The 19796-nt window shown below is 39.3% G+C and overlaps 1 protein-coding gene across 5 annotated transcripts in view; it reads right to left on the bottom strand.

The window, feature by feature from the left end:
* Window positions 1-11197: 11197 nt before the first annotated feature.
* ARB2A (ARB2 cotranscriptional regulator A) overlaps window positions 11198-19796 on the bottom strand; it is a 383721-nt gene continuing 375122 nt past the window's right edge. For all 5 annotated transcript variants that reach the window (XM_070412332.1, XM_070412333.1, XM_070412330.1 and 2 more), the window contains one exon: window positions 11198-14013. In XM_070412332.1, the coding sequence (XP_070268433.1) occupies window positions 13871-14013 (143 nt within the window). In that variant the 3' untranslated portion in view covers window positions 11198-13870. The remainder of the gene's footprint in view (window positions 14014-19796) is intronic.

A 19796-nucleotide genomic window follows, 5' to 3' on the forward strand; every position in this document is an offset into this window, starting at 1 on the left:
CTTGTTTATACAGAAACCAGCAGATTACTCTTTACTTTCTTCATATCACAATCCCAGAAGCATTGTCTTGTTAACCCAGTTCCTCAGAATATTCATGTACTTAGGTACATCCATTCAAATCTAAAAAATAAAAAAGGTGCTGTTTTACCCCCAAAGCCACAAACCAACAGGAGTATTTGGTCGCATTCTAGCTACCTTTGATTTTCTTCAGCCTAAGGAAATATCTAAGATGCAGTTGCCTGTGGAAGAATAAAGTTATATGCGATGTTTAGCAGGCAGCATTCAGTTCCCATGACCATCCATGGCTTGTTCAGGAACTCTGTGGCTCATGCCACTTGGAGATAGCTGGAATCGCCTGTCAGGAGGCCCTTGGGCAGCCTTGTAAACTCAGAATGACTTCTCAAACCCTGCTGGGTCTTCCCTGCGCTGTGCTTTCCTCTGCGCTGAAGCCCTGGGAGTCATGTCAGTCCAAGGTGAGCCTTTCAGGCGCTGCTCTTTGTCCCCATATGGAGAGGAAGGTGCAGAATTAGACACTAGGCTGGTTTGGGGGTTGGGGGTGCTGGAAACGGGAAGGCTGCTTGTTCTAATTAAAGACAATAAGCAACCCTGGAGGAGCTGTCCTTTAGCCTTAGCTTGCGGCAGGAAGGGTCTATCTCACCTCAGTAGTTACGTTTGTTTGAGCTGGCTGCTGGGGTGAAAAGCAGAAACCTGCAGGCAGCGCTGGGCTCAGGTGAAACTGGGCCCGTGCCGGTGGTTAAGCCGCAGCAGGTGCATCTTCAAGTCCTCCCTTTGCCTCCCAATTCCCTGGTCTGTCTGTACTCTGTGCTGGACTCCTGATTCTAACTTTGCTTGCTAGATGGCGCTCGGTGTCTCAGGACCTTCCATTTCAGAATTAAAGCCGCTTTTTAGCACCCGTTGTTCTCAACTACTCGTGGGCATTTGATTAGCACAGTGCTGGTAATGCTAGTATTGCCGTTGTTTTTGTCACTCTTGTTCACTTTATGATGAAGGTAGCATCCAAGTGGGAGCTGCCCATCTTCATCTGTATAATAAAATTGAGTGCAACTGTGCACCTGAATTTAGGGCACATTTATGGCTCAATGGCTCGGTCTGATACATTTTAAAGCACTTCAGTAACTTTTCCTTAAGCAATCTGATTGAGGTTCTCAGGAAGAAGATAAATCAGCAAGTCCAGATGGGTATTTACAATCCTTGAGGTTTACCACCAGGGTCCTCCTCTGGCTCCCACCACTACTGCCCACTCCTATTTCAGGATGAATTAAGCCAGTCATAGGGAACTTACTACTTTCACTTATCACTATGGTATATAATTAATCGATTCTAAAATAATTATGATTTGTTTAAAGCCCAGATACTAACATTTATGTCCATAGTGAGATATGTTTTAATATTAGTAATACAAGCTGCCAAAAAGCTTGTTTCCCATGAAGGATGATTTGTGGATTCTGATGTATATTTACTTTAATCACTATTCAAAACACTTTTGTGGGGGGGGGGACTCCTTTGTGTTGAAGCACAATGAGATGGAAAATCAATAGTTCTAAGTTTCTGATGGAAAAAATTAAGACGAGCCAAAAGGACCTGTGTATTGTTTTGTCCAATGAAGATGTCACTCTCACAGCACCCACCACTCTCCTACTATTGTGTGTCCCTTAAAGAAAAGGTTGCAGGTAAGGAAGGCAAATGAAAGGAAAGAAAAAAGAAAGAAAACCTCTATGCAGACATTTTACAAACCCTTTAACAAAAGAGAGTTTAACTTGTTCCTTGCTTTTAGGATTTAGAGAGCCCATTTGTATAGATATGTTCCACCTTTGGGAAAATCAATAACAATCAAAGCCGAGCGGTTTGGAAACCTTTTGTCAAAACTTGACTGCTTTGGTGAGGAACCCCGCAAAGTCTCTCTCTAGGTGTTAGGCTGAAACTAGCAGGCGCTGAAAACCTAAAGCGGAAAATTTACAACTTGATCAGCCCCAGCCACACACCAAAAAACCTGCTACTGGTGCAAACATATGTTCCAGATTAAGTTAAGCAAATGGCTCTCCTTTTCTCAGGGTTGAAAGTTGATCATGAAAATTCAAATTTGAATGAGTTGTGCTTCCAGTGGATCAGCGGATCCTCAAAGGTTTATAAATCCCTCCCAACTCTTAACTCGAGAAACTTCATATATTTTATTACCTTCTTGAGAGCCTAGTTTAGACTCTCCTGCCAATTTAATACAATCGGGTATTACTTTCTGGGAACACACATAGTTTTAAAAGTGGCTAAGTGAAAAACTGGGTGCGTTCTTCCCTCTAATGTTAAACTGCCAATGTGTAACTGAGTGGCTCTAATGCTTTGTTTTCTCACATATATACTAGCTTTAAAAAGCAGAAATTAAATGGTTGAATTTATTTTAAAGTTACTTTAAAGTTTGGTTTGCCAGAGGAGTAGGTGATTTTTTTTTTACAGCATGATACAAAATAAAGCAGTGTTCCCAAAGCCTTTAATTATGTCGAGGAAAGGAATTATGGTGTTTTGTTTTTATGGAGGTAACTGTCTTTTGCAACCTCACTGTGGTCATCCAACCATTTCCCAGCTCAATAATTTGAAGACCAAAGTGGCTACTGAGATGTCTTATAAGGAAGTTTAGAATTCACTCTGGACTTTCTAAGACAGCTAGCTCCCTGGGTGAGTTGCAGAGGGTGGAGCAAGGCAGCAGACACCTCTGGTCCCTTTCTATCCAGTTTCGGGGTCCCCAGTAGTTCCCTCTCCTACCTCCCCGTGTCGTCCTGCAGACTTTAACCAATACTGTCATGTTGAAGTTTGGTAGTTATTGTTTACATTTCTCCCTTTCCCAAGGGGTCTTGGCAAGTGTTTAAGAGATTATTGATTTCCAAGAAACCAAATAAAGAAGCCTGTTCTTTTATAACATATGAAATACACACTTTTCTTTAACTAAATAGGCAGTGTATATTTGACATTGACAAATGAGCAAGAGACAAGGAAACTTATTTTAAAAGACGTTTTAGGGAAAAACGCGGATAGAGCAGCTGCAATCCCCTAGAAAACTAAAGTTGGAATTAAAGGAAAAGCTTGATAAAAGGGGAGGGGATGCTCTCTATCCTGTAAAGTGTTTTAAAGTTCATTGAACACAAACAGGTGGTGAGCAAACATCATTGGAGACGCTCCTTTTGGGGGAGGGGACCTAGTCAGTATGATTCAGTGTTTTATTTATTTATTTTTTTAAAGAACTTCTTGTACTTCTTTTCTCCACATTTTTTTTTCTCTGACAAAGTGGTTCCGAAATATCCACTCAGGTCTGGGAGTTTCTGATTTACTTTGAACAACCCAGAAAAGCCATTCTGAAATTGAGTCAACAATGCACTTTTTCTAAAAGTAAGAAATTCCTGATTATTTAAATAGACATCTTAGCTACCCCATCCCGTAGTTCATAAGGAAAATCCCCAAGTGAAGGAAAGAGATTCCCCAAAGCCCAGATTGAGGGAACAAGTGCTAGGCACCCGGGAGTTCAGTGAAGTGCTCTCTCTCCCACCCACATCTCCATCTCCACAATCGCCCTGCACCACTAAAGCAAAGCGCTCCGTCCTGCCCCACACCCGGTTCCCTGCTTTTGCTCCTGAACCTCTGGAAGGTGAGAGTGAAATATATTATTTATCCAAACATGGAAGCTCAGTTCATGGACCAAGCTCCTGAAAATTACACCAGCAAAAGACATGCAAACATTAGGGAGAGATTTCAGTTGCTGGTTCGGATCTTGGGAGGTGCACCCCGGGTTAGGATATGCGAGTCTCCAAGTTAACTATTATTCAACAGGTCCCCGTTGCTGTCCTGCACACTGCAGCTGCCAAACTGCCTCACCGGTGACTTCCCCACCGTTTTTTTTTCCTTAGGAGGACCATGCCGCTAGTTTAAACAGCTCCCGCAGTGGCCCAGTTTCTCTACTAGCACGGACTTGTCTTAGTATTTGAGCAAAACGACTCTTGTGACTTAAGAATGACCAAAGTAGGAGGAAAAAATTATCTTCGGGGGGGAAAACTCAACAGTGACTTTGCACACTAAAAAGGGGGCAGAAACTTTGTGTAAGCAGCGCTGTATGAGAAAGATTAAATTGTTAACCCATGAAGTATTTAGTAAAATGTGTGTCTTAAAGGACATGACATTACAGTGTTTTGAAGCTAACTTGTTACGTGGAGGAAGCACGAAAATATTTTATTGTAATATTATGTCAAGTAGAGAATAATTTTATACTGAAATTATTGTAGTACATGTTACTATAAAAAAGCAAGTTTGAAATCGGTTTATTAAGCCTATTTTATAGGAAAGAAACCCCTTAATTTAAGATACTAGGGTTCTCTCTATTTTTCACCTTCCCAGCCCTTTCTTGTGAAGTTTGGATTAAGTTGGTTTGAAACTATTTTTTCTACCATTGATATTTAAATAAAAACTTGTTCCTGGCCATCTCGCCTGCTCTAAACGTAATATTTTCGCCTTCAAAGTCAGGTCAAGGGAGTAGATGACTAGAATAGGGTTGCAGTGGGAGGGAAGATATTTCACTCAAAGCCAAAAAGTGAGATGAGTTTCAATAAGGCAAAGTGCAATTTGAAATCTTTACAAACTAGCTTTGTCCTAGGAGTGGTGAGTGTTTCCAGGGAGACATGAAATGAAAGATACCGCAGGGACGTGATCTCCCTTTACCATACTCCTCTTAGCGCGACAGTTAAAAGGAAGCAGACAGGGAGAGTGTTGAAATTTGCAGGTTGGAGTTGGTCTGCACGTAGGAGGCGAGGTGGTGGTGGGTACTGAGCCAGGCGCGCCCCCTTTTTAGTGCTGTCAAATAAGTGGCTGTCAGGCTCCTCAGCGGGCGCCGGCTCGGGCTGCACAGCTCCCTCCCTCGGGGAGGTGATTAGCCCGTACCTGGGTGCGCCAGCCCCACCGACGGCTCTGACCCGGCAGCGCCTGGGGACCTAGGGTCGGTGGGTCTGGGCGCACGTCTCCTCTAACACAGGTCTCCCGCGACGGAGGTCATCAGCCCAGGGAGAAAGTACAGACCTCTTGCCCTGGAGCGGCGCGGATTTGGCCAGCTATGGGGTGGTAGTGAAAAGTTGGCCAAAGAAAGTTGTGGGGTAAGACTTCTACCGTGAAAATGACGGAGAGTGGCGCTGCTTTCATTATAAAGGAGATGCAAATTCGGGGAGCAGGCAAATGGCGTGTCAACTCCATTTGGGGCACTGTTAACACCAGGCTTGGAGCAAGCAAGACGCACCACCCATACAGTGCATACTTAAAAACAACAACAACAACAACAACTCATAGTCGCTTTGGGCTCAGATCCTAAGATTTTAAGGGCTAGTTTCCTATGGTGAGGTAGTGGTGGGAGAGAGCAGTCATGGGCAGATTTGGGGGTCCTGGGGGAGGGAAGGGGGAAGGGGCGCGCCGAGCGCTGTCCATGGTGCTGGGCAGACCGCGGCTCCATTTCACTGTACCCAGACACAGCTCAGGTGCACTTGAGCGGAAGAGAAACCAACAATCCGTGCGGCTGAGAATTTTTTCTCTCCGCGAATGTGGAAAGTACGCATGTGGAGGTACGATTTCAACAGCACTCTAGGGGAGTTCTACGTCCTTTCGCAGCCTGCACTGCTTAGGCAGACAACGGGGTTAACTGGTCATTTATAGGATGGCTTCTTCCTTAAAGCGTTCTGTTTTTTCAAAGTAATGTAACCATCAATTCTTGATGTAAAAGTGAAGATGAAGGCGGGAAGGAAAAGGGTGATTTGAGATTTTAAACATATCCAAAGGCACCTAGCTATTTCCAGATCTGATAGGATACAAAAGCACAGCACGACTTAACATGAGCTTGTTGAGAAAGTATTTAAAATATATTTCATGTCAATAATTCTCTAAAAGCCACGTTGGCCAATTGCTGCATTTATTTTTTTTTCCAGCAAGAATACAAGGAGCAACATACCTATTGTAGTGTATGTGTGTAAATTTGAAATGGCTAAGACTTTATTCTAAGTTCTAAACAACTGCAATCTATTAACAAATTGTGATTTCTTAAAAGACAGGTTACCAGAAAGAAAGCAGGATACAGATACAAATTATTTCAAATTTTCATAAAGAACTAAATTGAAACATAGGCTACCTAGTAGATGAATCACTTTAAAAATGTTTTTACACACAGGTGTAAAACACATGCTTTTACAAAAGTGTGTGTATACACACACATATATAATCATGTGACACAACTGCAGGTAGAATACTATGTTTGGTCAAACTAGAAATCTGAAAAAAAAACCAGAACAAAATTTATCTTAATTGTGTTAATCATAAAAATGTTAGTCTCAGTAACTTGAATCCATGTGACAATGAAGAAGGGAAAGGACAGGAATTCAAACAGCTGACACAATGATCAGCAGCAACTGACAGCATCTCATATGATATTTGATATCAAGCACTAGATCAATATTTGTGAGATCAATGCAATTTTAATGGTTTTCTTTCAAAACTGTATGAAAGCCAAATTGTGACACTGTGCTAGGGTTATTTTTAGAGCTGGTTATTCCAGGGGATGATATTAAGTAATTTACTGAGGCACAGCAAAAGCAAAGAAGGAATTAAAAAACACTCACAGGCAGGCAGAAGGGGTCAATGCGGGGGGGGGGGGGGGGGGGGCGAAGGGGACATATGTAATATTTTCAACAATAAAGATTTACAAAACTCACAAAACACCCCCCTAAACCCACACCACCATAACAAACCATTAATATTTCTTAAGTTGATAAATCCTGATTATGTAAGTACTCAGGAAAGTTATAAACATTTATTAGGAAAACATTGATGATTAAAAACAAACAAAAAATAAACCTTTGGAAAAAATATTTGGAGGTACATGAAGATGAACTGGATCAGAGATACTTTTTTCAGACACAATGGGATTAGGTGGCACTTGAGCCAAAAGAAATGAAAAATGATAAAAAGAGAATACCTAGGCCTTTCAGCTCTAGGGTCAATCCCTTCATGTGTAGAATTCAGTGGGAAATAACAGATTTCTCTGTGTCCCAGGCAGAGTATAAAACTGAGAGCCTTCCGTGAAACTCACAGCCAGGTTCCCATAAAGGTCAAATAAAGAAAAAAAAAGTAATTAGGTATACATGTTGCCTATTACTTCCCCTTTAAGAATTTATACCTTAAAAAATAGAATGCAAGTTCATCTAACTCAGAGGCACATAGGTCCTCAACCTATAAACCTTTAAACAGTCATCTAGGAGGATTTTACTAGTACTTTTTATCTTTGTCTTTATTTCTTAGACAGTAGCATTAATTCATTCGCTTACCAACTCATTTTGTTTGATAAAAATGCTAACCTTGTATGTATTTGTTTTTGCAGACTCAATTTTGAGGAATTTTCACCAAGAAGAATCCAAGATCTTCAGTACAAACAGCAATTTCTGGGGAGGTAGATGATGGGGGTGGCCCAAGAGGGAGTATAACTAGGTGAACATTTCAGTAAGGTGAGATGGGGTGACTCCCCAGTAGTGTTCCTGATAAGCAGATTTTTAAACTTTTAGACTAACAGAAAAAAAAGTCTTTCATTTGTAATTCAACTTTAATTAAAAACTTGGGGGAAATTGATTTTTTTCACTTGAAGTATTTTAGGAAACTTCTGATACCTGACCTAAAGACCGCTCATCCTTCAAGGTAGAGAATATTTCAAAACTATGCAATTCTTAAACTTTTCTGCTCCATGTTTCTTTTTCCTAACATTTTTCTTGATGACAGTATAATGCCTGATAAACTGTTATGATACAAACAAATCACTTCAAATAAAAGGCATTTTTATTATATGCTTTTAAATGAAACTCATATCTAAGCCCTTATGCAGTAGAATTAAATCGTGCACCCAGTGTATTCCTGAATAGCCTAGGTAAAGTTGTATTTTCCAGGATTTTAATAACTTACAGCAAACAATCACTCTCTGCATGTGTCTCTATGCTCCATTGTATTTCAAGTCTGGCAGATTGCCTACAAACTAAAGACACCAACAATTTAAATAAACTTTTCTTTAATGATATAAAGCCACTTTATACACAAACATACATTAGATACAAAGAGAATCTACAGATACAAATGAACTTGAGGCATTAAAAATTTTTATTTCAATGCCTTGCAGAATTTGAACATGAAAATTTTATTCAAAAGAAAATAAGTTTACAAACAGTCCTGATGACCAACATACATTGAGTACCTACTATGTTACAGGTACTGAAAAGACATACTATATATATTATCTATTTCTGGTGAAATGGGCATATGCATTTCATGGCTGAATATGTATACGTATGTGGCATATATACATATTTTTCTATTAGGTCTTTAACATAACCCTGAGTTATTTCAAAGAAATAAACTTTATATTCAATTGTAGTTAATTCAGACTTCATTTTGGCTAAGCATAATTTGACCAATAATTTTTCCCCCTCATAGCATGAAGGACAGTACTTAGAATTTAAAAGTTTAGTGTTCCCAAAATGCTGCTCTTCTTAAGTCACTTTGAAGTAATGCTAGTGAGTCTAAGATCCAGATCTACATGTTAATCTCTAGTTTTGCCTTCAAACAGAATTCAGTTACAAAGAACTTGGAAAGATTTTGAATCTATTCAGGAGAGGAAAACTCTTTAATTTTCTGAGGAGTAAAAACTCCCCAAGAAACTTCATATAGCTTCTTAGATTTTGCTTAGCATACGTGATAAAACATTGATTGTTGCAGTTTGGTGACCCATGAAATTTGGGGGTTAGTTTTCTCTTCAGACCAGAGCATATAATTATGCAAATAAAGAGCTGTCACTGATCTAGTGAAATACTCACAAACACATGCACTCTGAAATTGGACAGAAAAGTGAAAATGGTTGGTGATGTGATGGTGCCATGATTTGTTTTCCTGCCAAGTTTCTATCCAAGTTCATTATTCAAATTGTAAACTTTAAAAGAGACATATCATTCTTAGGGTGTTGGTTGTCTTTTCATTTCAGATTCTTTGTATTGGTACTGCAGTCTGGCTGCAAAGTACAGTTCAACATTATTTTACCTATGACAGTCTCTCATATTACCAGATGTAATAGCCAAGAAAGAAAAAGCTGAATGATCTGGAAAGATGCAGGTCCTCCCTTGATTTTTTTCCTGGAAACATGTTTCATGTCTGTTTTAAATAGAATTCAACTCCAACAATACAAAAATATAGTGAAAATTTTTTTTGACAAATCTTAAGGCAAAGGAATGGGAAAAGTTTCCTAGAAGGCCTCATGGATTAAGTCAAATTTCCATTTTCAAGATTTTTACATTCAAGGGGAAAATTCTGGTCACTGCATGATATCCACTTAATGGTCAATCTTTGAGGATGATTTTCTCCTACCTAGCAATTAAAGCCCACTATATAATATTTGGTGACTTTAACCTTTATGGTTCATTTACAATTACTGCTCCTCTAAAACCTTTGTGCTAAGAATTAACAAGAGTTCTTCAATCTAACCATGCTCTTTGGCATTGAGGTCTCCCAATTCCAAAGTTACCGTCGCACAGGCTGTTGCATAATTTCAGATGTCATGGAGAGTCCCACTGATGAAATCTGAGAAGGCTCATGTCAGACCACTGACTGCTAAAGACATCACTACATGAAAGATCAGTGATGTGAAACTTTAAAAACATCGATCCAAATGAATCAATTAAATCAACATTCATCCCTCCTAAGTGTGAGGTTTAAAACTATCATTGTTGCTTTTTTTTATAACCCTACATAGATTTTGAGATAAGCGCCGGAATGCTTTGATGGTTACTTCTATTCTTGAATCTCCGTTAATCGACTTTGTGCTATTTCCCTCTTTTCAACATCTTCCACTTGGTGTACATTCTTTACTTTTAGTACAGTGCATGACAGTTGCAATGCTTTAAATCTAAAACCGTCTAACAAAGCTGACACTTTAGGTAGGGTAGCTTTAAGCTCTGTGAAGTGTTGATTAAAAACCCTTTCCCAGACTCAAACTGATCTTTTTGGAGATTAATAGAATATTAGATAAAAGGAAGACGAACAATTCAAGAGACTCCCACTCGGTCACTCCATACAAGGAAGGAAGGAAAGTATTCAATTTTTGAAAGCGAGTACCTCCTGGAGTCTTTTATTTTATATTATTACAGCCCCTATTAAGTAATCATAAAATAACCACCACTACTTTCCCTCCCTTTTCTGGCCACCCATATTTCAAAGATGAGAATATCACACATTTATTTAAAGACTTTTTTTTTTTCTCTACAGTGGCATAGGCAAAGTTTTGGAGAAATTTTTAGGCTTTCTGTAAAGTAATATTTCTTAATGAATCAGGATTACAGACACCAAAATGAACCTGCCAATTCACAGTTACAGACAATGATTATGAGGAGACACAAATGTTTGGATTGAAACTCAGATAATCCAAGAAACATTAAAAAAAGCCAAAAACAACCACTAACTTATTAGCACTGACAATATAGTTAACATATTTTGTCACCCACACTCTCTCAAAGGAGTTGTAGGTTTTGAAGAAGGAAAAGCTGTAAAATAAATGTAAGCAAGACATTTTCAGATTAGACTGTGTAATACATCAGGGATTTATATTGGGATTTGGGAACAATTTAATCTCGCCACACGCCTTTTGGAAAACATAGTTGTTTACTGTACACTAAGGTGTATTTTATAAAATGATTAACAATGGGTTCAAATTTCCTTGTAGCTAAGGAGATATTTTAGATATTAAAAACAAATGTATTAAAAAATGGTAGCTTTGTGAAAGGTCCAAGCCAACTAGTGACTCAACCAGAGTTAGGATATTATCTTACAGCAACAATAATAGTAATACTAAACAGCTATAAGGTTTAAAATATTGATGAATGGTATCCCATCATGCAAGTTTCTGCTTTTATTAACATCTACACATGAATAAATGAACTTTTGGACAAGAATAACACACCACTGCTTGTTGGGAAAATTGTTTTTATTTTAAAATGGTAAACAGAAATATATAATATATAAGAAACTCCTGTGCTTTACTTTTGGTATACACAATAATGTAATCCAGGTTGAAGCACAAGGTGGAAACTTGAGAAAAGAACAATTATTACAAGTAGACTCCCCCCCCCCCCCCCCCCCGTCCCCTTCAAATATCATAAAAACTTTTAATGGCTGCCTGGTTAGGTACCTTTAGAAAGTTCCAAAGCATTGCAATATCTAGCTTTTTAAGTTTTAACAGGATGATTTTGAATCTCAGATTTATCAACAACTCTGCTCCCCATTCCACTTGCTGTAAGAACTGAGTATATAATTAAAAAGAAAATCCACATCCTAAATGTAAACCTCTATTCTCCAAAAAAACACAAAACAAACCCTGTCTAAAGAAACCAAATTGGGGAGATCAGAGCAAAAATATTAACACTTGTCGCCTCGAAGCAGAAGAGCTGCTACCAACTGATCATTGTTACTCCAGCAAAATTGTGGTGAAGATATTACTACATTTATACCAACAGACCTATAATCAACAGGTTAAGAAAGCCTACATTGCAAAGAATCTTCTCAGTTATCAGTTGGAGGTCTGGGATGGTTTGCCTAGCTCTCTTCCAGTGGCCACAGCTCAGATTCACAGGTAGAAATTACATTTACACAGCTTAAGATTGCAAATAGCTCTACAGATAGTTAAATAAGGCCTAACAACCCAGTAGTTTTAAACTATTAAAGGCAATTTAACAGTGATTTACTCTAGTTAAAAGTAACGGTTTTTTAAGAAGAGAGGTGAGAAAATCTAAGAAACAGGAGTGATTTGGTTTATAAGCTGAGCATATTTACTTTGCTCTAATTCAGCTGCAGAAGCATCACAAATTTACCATCTCATAAGTGCTGATTTAAAAAAAAAGGCAACAGAATTAGTTTCCCGTGAATATTTTCATGTTTTGGAAACACAGTTTATAACACTTTGAAAAATATATTCAATCTACATCAATTCTCAAACCCTCTCAATGGAAGTTACCTCTTTCATACAGTTCACCATTACTTCTAGAGTAGAAAAGACTGCAGACGGAAGGGCTTGGCATTGTTGGGGTTACACATTTTAACTTATCCAGAAGCTAGATAATATGATGTTTTGATTTTTCCTATGTTGTTTCTAAAATAACTCGGAAAGTATATGCATATATGATCATTGAAAAATATCACTTTAATTTGCCATTCTTAAAACTACATGAACTAATAACTATATTTGTATACCAAAGATGTTATCAATTTTAAAACGTTGCTGAAATCAGTTCATAATATAAAAACATTTTACTCATGAGGTGGTTATTTTAAGTTATTTTTTTTCTGAGGAGGCAGACAATTCTAAGTCATTTTGGGTACATTTTATCATGTCCTCAAGTACGGCCGTCATATTGTTGCATACACTTCACAAACAAATGAAGATTAAATTCAGATCCTCATCTATTAGAAACAGAATCCTCACTAGGTAATTAAATTCTTCAAGTAATTAAAATGATAATGTTAAGATTTAATATTTGATGTAAAAGTCAGCAAAATCTTAACTTATTGTACCTCTTATATTTCACAGTGTTGGCCAGATCTTAGCTGGATTAAAATAGTTAATAGTTGAAACTGTAGGGCACAACCCTACAGAGGAAGTGGACTGCTAAAAGTTGTATCACTGGATTGAGAGGAGAAAAACCTTTCACAGCAGGTCTTTCCCTTTCTGTTGGAACAGAAAATTAAAAGAATCATTTTAGCCCACTTAGCCTTCCAGAAGGAAAGGCTCAAGAGTGCACGGGTACATTTTCCCGATGATGATAAAAATTCTGTCCCTAAAAGGGTCTAACTCCATGAAAGATCAGAATAGATCATTCTAGTCAGGATTAACAAACTTTACCCACATTAAGATTAAAAAAGCAAAACTTAAGTATGCTATCTAAATTACAATGCCACTCAATATACATTATATTTTAAAAAGTAAAGTCAATTCTAATGATAAAGTTGGAAATTCCATTGAAAAGGGGGCCTTCACACATGTACTTAAAGATTTGTTCCACGTTATGTTTTAGAGACTTGTGTACAAAATGTCATATTCAACTGGCAAAGATTTTCAGCGGTAATGTGCATTCAGTACTTCATAGATTTTTTATGCAAAGTTTTTCTTCTGGTCTGGAAATGAAAATAGATCGTTAGGGAGAGAACCATTTACGCTCCCCAAACTACAGTACATCATGGCATTCATGCTCTGAATTTAAATTTGGCTTTTCTGGGTGTGAGGGGGCAACTTCCTTAAAAAAAGAGGCCTAAGACGCCCTCAGTGAAAAACCTACTGAAAAGGGAAGCTGGAAGTCTAGAATAAAAGTTTGCTTCTGCTGGGAGAGGGGAAAAAAATAAACGTGATTAAGGGGGGCCTGGCCGGGGCGGGGAGGGGAGCGGCGGCTGCGCAGCAGCGGGTGGTAGGACCGCGCAGACGCCGCTCACCCCGCAGCCCCGCGCGGGCCGGGCTGGGGCAATTAGAGGCGCGGGCGCGCGGGGCAGGCGCTGTCAGCCTTCATCTGAGCGCTGACGGGCAGCGCGAAGCCGAGCTCGGCCCGCAGGAAGCAGACCGGTGAACCCATATTGCTTTGACAGTTGCACTCATCTAGAAATAATGCAAAACGCTATTTAGATGTATATATCACGACCCTGTGCTCTGGGAAGAAAACAATCTAATGAGGGGCTGGGCGTCTGCTCGCTGGCGACGAGCGGCGAGGGGCCGGCGGTGCAGGCTCGAGTGTGCGTCCCGGCGTCCCGCCCCGTCGCGCTCGCGCTGCTCTTACAGCTCTTCGTGCTTGATGCGGTGCGAGCGCCGCGCCAGCGCCGGCTTCAGGGAGCTGCTCTTGGCCTCAGAGGCTTCGGCAAAGAATTTGAAAATAGACGGGAAGCTCTTCCAGGAAGTGAGCTCGTGACGGTCGGTGCCTGCAAAAAACACAGACTCGGTTACGAGGGGCCTCATTCCGAGCCGAGGCGCAGGCTGCGGGTCCTCCGCCCGGAGCCCAGTCCGAACCCCCCGCCCCGCAGTTCCAGCCCCCCGCGGCGCGCGGCCCCTCCACACCACACCTTTACCTGCGGGTCCACGCGGCCCCGGGCTCGGAGCAGAGCTGACAGCTGCCGAATCCGCGTCTCCCCAGGCGGCGCCCGGGGCGGCGATCCCAAGACCTCCGCCGCCTCCGGCCTCGGCCCCGTTGTGCCCCGGGCGCGGGGACGCGGCCGGGACTTCCCCGCGGGTCGCCCGAGGCGCGGCCAGGCGCCCCGGGCCTCAGCCCCTCAGGGCCAATGGAGGCGCGCGGCGGGAAGGGCCACTCCCTCTCCCGCCTCGAAACCACCCACTTCCCCAGGCTCTGCGCGCACGCGGGGATTGGTTTCCCCTGTGCGCGAAATGCGGCTTCTGCACCCACCCAGGGCACCCATGTTTCTCTGCTTTCCAGCAGGAAAACTCAAGTCGGATTTTTCTTGCCTCTCTAGGAAGCGTGCTGTTAGGAGGTCACTAGACCAAATTGTATGGGATGCTTAATGAAGGACCAGATACAAAAGACACTTTGCCTATAAGTGTCCTAGAAGGCTACATTATTATTTTTTACAGATTTTAGGGGGCAGTTTTTGAAAAGCTAAGAAAAATAATGTTTCAAGGCAGTGACTACTAAAAGAGCATCTAGACCTTTTTTTTCCAGGAGAAATCCAACTTACAAATCACACGCTTGTCAACTTATGGGGTTATTTTATTTTACTACAGCTTCTCTCTGTGGCTTCAATTTAATAGTAATGCACAATATTCTTCAAGTCAAATCTACCTACAGTTTAACAGGCAAACAAAACAGATGTAGACATAACAGGTGAGGTCATTAATCTGTTTTTGACTGCTTGTGATAGCTCATATCATTTCACCAGTAGATTCACAACTGAACAATTTTTACATTAAAAAAAAAATAATAGTAAGACTCTCCCATAGAAATAATGAGTGAGTAGCTTTAAGACAGTTGAAATCTCTTCCTAGATCACTCAATTATGCAGAGAGATACTGCCTGGAAGTCTCCAGATTCAGGGCCTCTGATACTTTAACATTGTTAATGATAATTCTTTAGTCTGTAATAGTAGGTCATTGCTATGGTTACTCTACAATGGTGCAACACTTTGCTTTCCCCTTCAGCTATTTGCTGAGACCTGGTAACCACATTTGTTGCCTAGCAACAGTTTTGTGACAGTATCACAATCTCAGAGTTACAACAATAAGGATGCTATGGCTGCAGTTGACCAGAGAGCAGAAAGCTACAATCTGTGCATGTGACTTAGCTGTGGGAGCTGGCCCTAGGAAAGAACCCCTCTCTCTATAGGTCCCCTCACAAGGATGCTCTCTATCCTCTTCTCCTTTGCAGATCCACCTTAAAAACCTGCATTTGAAACTAGGATCCAGTATTGAAGCCATATCCTTGAGAAATATCTCCCAACACTACTGTATTCAGACTTTTTTTAAAAATGAGGTCATTTCTCTATGTGCTTACTCATTTTGGGCAAAATTAAATGTTATTCAATGGGAGAGAGGGTTTATCCTGGCAAATCCTAAAGTGACTGACTGAATTTTGACAAGTCTTGGTACATGCCCTTGGCCGGAATCGAACCTGGGACCCTTGAGTCCGCAGGCCAAACTGGTTAGGGCGATTTTGACAAGTCTTAACATAATTCTTGGTATAAGAAATTACACATATGCCTGTCTGCATCAATAGGTGTGTAAAATTTCAAGTTCTTTAAAGTATATGTAACATCCAGATATTTATTATTATAATTTTGAATTTGGAGGCATTTATATTCTCTGAACCCAACTGAGCAGTTCTACACATGGTCAGACATATCAACTTTAAATAATATTTTGTGGGTATATCTAGAAGGAGGCCCAGTTTCTGGAAAGGTTTATGAAATACCTGTCCCTATTTCTATAGTACTTGCAACTCTAGTTTCATTTCAACAATAACTGCTAATTGCACTTATAATGATGATAAAATATTTTAAAATCAATTGTATTTCTTCTTTTTGAAAGTCTATTCTCAGTTGCATACTTCATGGCTAGCCCCAAACAGAGTAAGAAAAAAAAAAGGTGTTAATTGTTTTTTTTCCTTCTCATTTCCCATGCTTCCAGGCTCATTTGGCATTTCCTCCATAGTGATCACACTTACACTTACTAGTGTTACCAAGACTATGATCAATTTGTAAGCTATCTCACGGAGCTCTTCTCATAATTCCTTCCACCCCCTGAAAACCAATTCAATCTATGAATCTAGAGGGACCTGAGGAGTCAATGGTCTGAAGCAATTTTAACTCCTTTATTTATTTTTTTCTTTTCTAGTGACAATCTTTCTGAAGGATGAACAAATTTCCCTGGTGATAAAATCACTACAAAGGCTTTTTAGTTTTAGCTTATGATTACTCTCTGCTTGATTAGTCCTTGGCTGAAAAGACCAAAGTCCCTGAGATAACCAAGTATCTGCACTGGCTCTCAACATTGACTCTTGTAATTTAAGAGTATAAATAATGAGAATGTGTACTCTGTCAGAGGAAGGGAAATTGCTAAGAATAAAAGTAATAAGCAAGGTGGGTTAGAAACTGAATTACAGAGAATGGCATGGGGGAGGGAGAATTCTCCCTAAACGAAGGAATATTTTATAGAAATAATGGCTTACTTTTTAAAATTTTTGAAAGTAGATTTTTAATAATTTAAAAATAGCATTTCTACATTAGGTAAATGCATGTCCATCTGGAACTGCATATACACATTTCAAGAACATGTATTAAGACCATTTAAAAAATTCAGGACCAAAGTTCAATGAAAATACTTACAAATTTATATGACTATCCACCCATGGCAATGCTTAGAGAATGGAAACTTTCAAGAGCAGCTTTCTAATATTTAAAGCATACACCACTTTAGAGGAAATTATCCCACTAGGGCAGAAACACTAGGCCCGTGGTCGGCAAACTGCGGCTCTCGAGCCACATGCGGCTCTTTAGCCCTTTGAGTGTGGCTCTTCTACAAAATACCACGTGCGGGTGCATGTACAGTGTGATTGAAACTTCGTGGCCCATGCGCAGAAGTCGGTTTTCAGCCTGGGCGAGTCTATTTTGAAGAAGTACTGTTGATATTTGGCTCTGTTGACTAATGAGTTTGCCGACCACTGCACTAGGCCATTAAATTATCTATTCATAAAAGGATAAAAAAGAAAAGTTTAGGCCAATAAAAAAAGCAGCCATTTATTAATAAGCTGCAATGATGTATAAGTGACATGGAAACTAGTCCATTTCGCATTACCATGCTATTTAAAGGAGACGATATAGTCTGATAGTCAGAGCCTCGTGTTTCCTCTACCACAGCTTTACCCTGATCAAAAAGCTCCTCTTTTTAGGGATTGTGACTCTTTCCACTTTTCAAACCACCATTTTCTTTTCTTTTTTAAAAAATATATTTTTATTGATTCCAGAGAAGAAAGGAAAGGAATAGAGATACAGAAACATCAATGATGAGAGAGAATAATTGATCAGCTGCTTCCTGTACTCCTCACACTGGGGTTCGAGTGAGTCCACAGTCCGGTCATGTGCCCTGACTGGGAATCAAACTGTGATCTCCTGAGCCATGCCAGTTGGGCCAAACATCATTTTCTTAATATAGAGAGGACTCCACAATGTAGGGAATAAAGGGTTTTTTCATATTTAAATGTCTGCCATGTTCTCAGGGAATGATTTTTTTAATCCTTTGGATTGAGAGGCTTGTTCGTATTGGATAAGTCACCTTTGGTCTCCCAATCCATAAAGTCAAGTCAGTATTAAAAGAAAATGTACAGGATCATAGTGCTTTATTATGAAAAAGTGCTTTGCTCAGTCTTAATCAGTGGGTCTCAATGGGCATAGTAGTGGCCTCTGGGGCATTTTGGAAATTTGCAGTGATGTTTTTGGTGGTCAAAACATTTACTGGAAGATTTTTAGCATTTACTGGGAGAAGGCCTGGAGTGGTGGACATCCTGCAGTTTGCAGGGCAGTACAGCACTATGAATTGTTCTGTACCCTACACGGATTTTAAATATTCCACCAGCTATATGTACATGTAGCTGAAAAACTTATTTATAATTAGATGGGCTTAGAATTTAGATCTGTTTAACAAACAGTCAAAGTATTTTTGGCATGATTTTAACATACACAGAATTTCCCAGGAATCCAACCATCATATAAACTGAAGGGATTTTGTACTTTATGTTGTTCAGAATATTACTAAGAGTGGTTTACCACATGAGAAAATCTCATCACCAATGGCATCACTGTCCACTGCACCTGAGTTGCCAATAAACACACCTACCTTTGTAGCTGTCAAACTCATGGTGATGCTATACACTGGCCCAAGTATCTGACTACCATATTATGCCTTCTCATGTAGCTTTTTCTGAGCACTTTAAATATTGATATGCACATTATTTTTATTATAAGCTTCTTTTTCTTTTATTCTTCCTATATGTTTACTAGTACGTTACAATAGTAGATGGGTTATGTTATTTTTAGATTTTATTTCAGGATAGTAAAAGCAATGCATAATCTTTGTTGTAATAGAAGGTATTTAGATGATCAAGGGTCAGCTTAAACAAAAATGAATAGTTAATTCTTTTTTTTTATCACATTAGAGATTAATTTTCCTTATAATCTGAACCCTAGTCTATCTCTTTTATGCTTATACAGACAAAGAACATGTCTTTTATTTCTCTTAATGTTTCTTCTAAAAATACTGTTTATCAATGATGTTGTTCTGTGTGAAATAATCAAAAGGTAGGGGAGAGGGGACCTTCCAATTAAAATACTACACTGAATATCTACCCTTTATCTATCACTTGTTTTAAAACATGAACTGCAGCAATTTTCAAAACTGTAAAGATAGCACAAATGGTCGAAAGAATTAGGAACTTTAAGTATGAAGGATGAAACTATGAATCATATAAGAAAGATAAAATTGCTAAAATGTTTCATTTGTTTTCCCAAAAGACTATATATTTAAGTAAAAGTGTCTTATAATGGAACTGAGAAAGAGGGAGACTACATTTATGTAATAGCATTTAGAAATTAAAGAAAAATGGGTGGAAATAGCACTGAGAGTAGAATTCTCAAAGAACAAGCTAAGAGAGAAGAAAACATTGCTGTATCTTCTGTCTGGTTTATTCCCCTTACTTTTTTTGATGGCTTCAATCCAATTGTTTCTTACAAATCTGCTTTGTCCACACTCCTCTTCACTTGGTCTTAGTACTTATATTGGAAGAAGTAGGTTATTTACTTCTTCAATGAATCTTTTAATAAATTGAAGAATTCTCTGGGAAAGTAAATAATCATTCTTTAAATGATATTATTCACACACACACACACACACACACACAAGATTTGCTAGAGATGAGGCTTACTAATACAATTGGATGGATGGTCTAAAAGTAAGTTCTCACCAAAGAGATAATTTGGAAGAATTCCTTGGTCAGCCATTTATTATTCTAATTATTGCTAGTCACCTTATTTTTACATGGTCCTAGACCCGTGGTCGGCAAACCGCGGCTCGCGAGCCACATGCGGCTCTTTGGCTCCTTGAGTGTGGCTCTTCCTAAGCCTTAGGAGTACCCTAATAAAGTTAATAACAATGTACCTACCTATATAGTTTAAGTTTAAAAAATTTGGCTCTCAAAAGAACTTTC

This window comes from Myotis yumanensis, unplaced genomic scaffold, assembly GCF_028538775.1.
Source record: "Myotis yumanensis isolate MYYU_CA2020_CCGP unplaced genomic scaffold, mMyoYum1.0.hap1 SCAF_4, whole genome shotgun sequence".
Lineage (NCBI taxonomy): Eukaryota > Metazoa > Chordata > Mammalia > Chiroptera > Vespertilionidae > Myotis > Myotis yumanensis.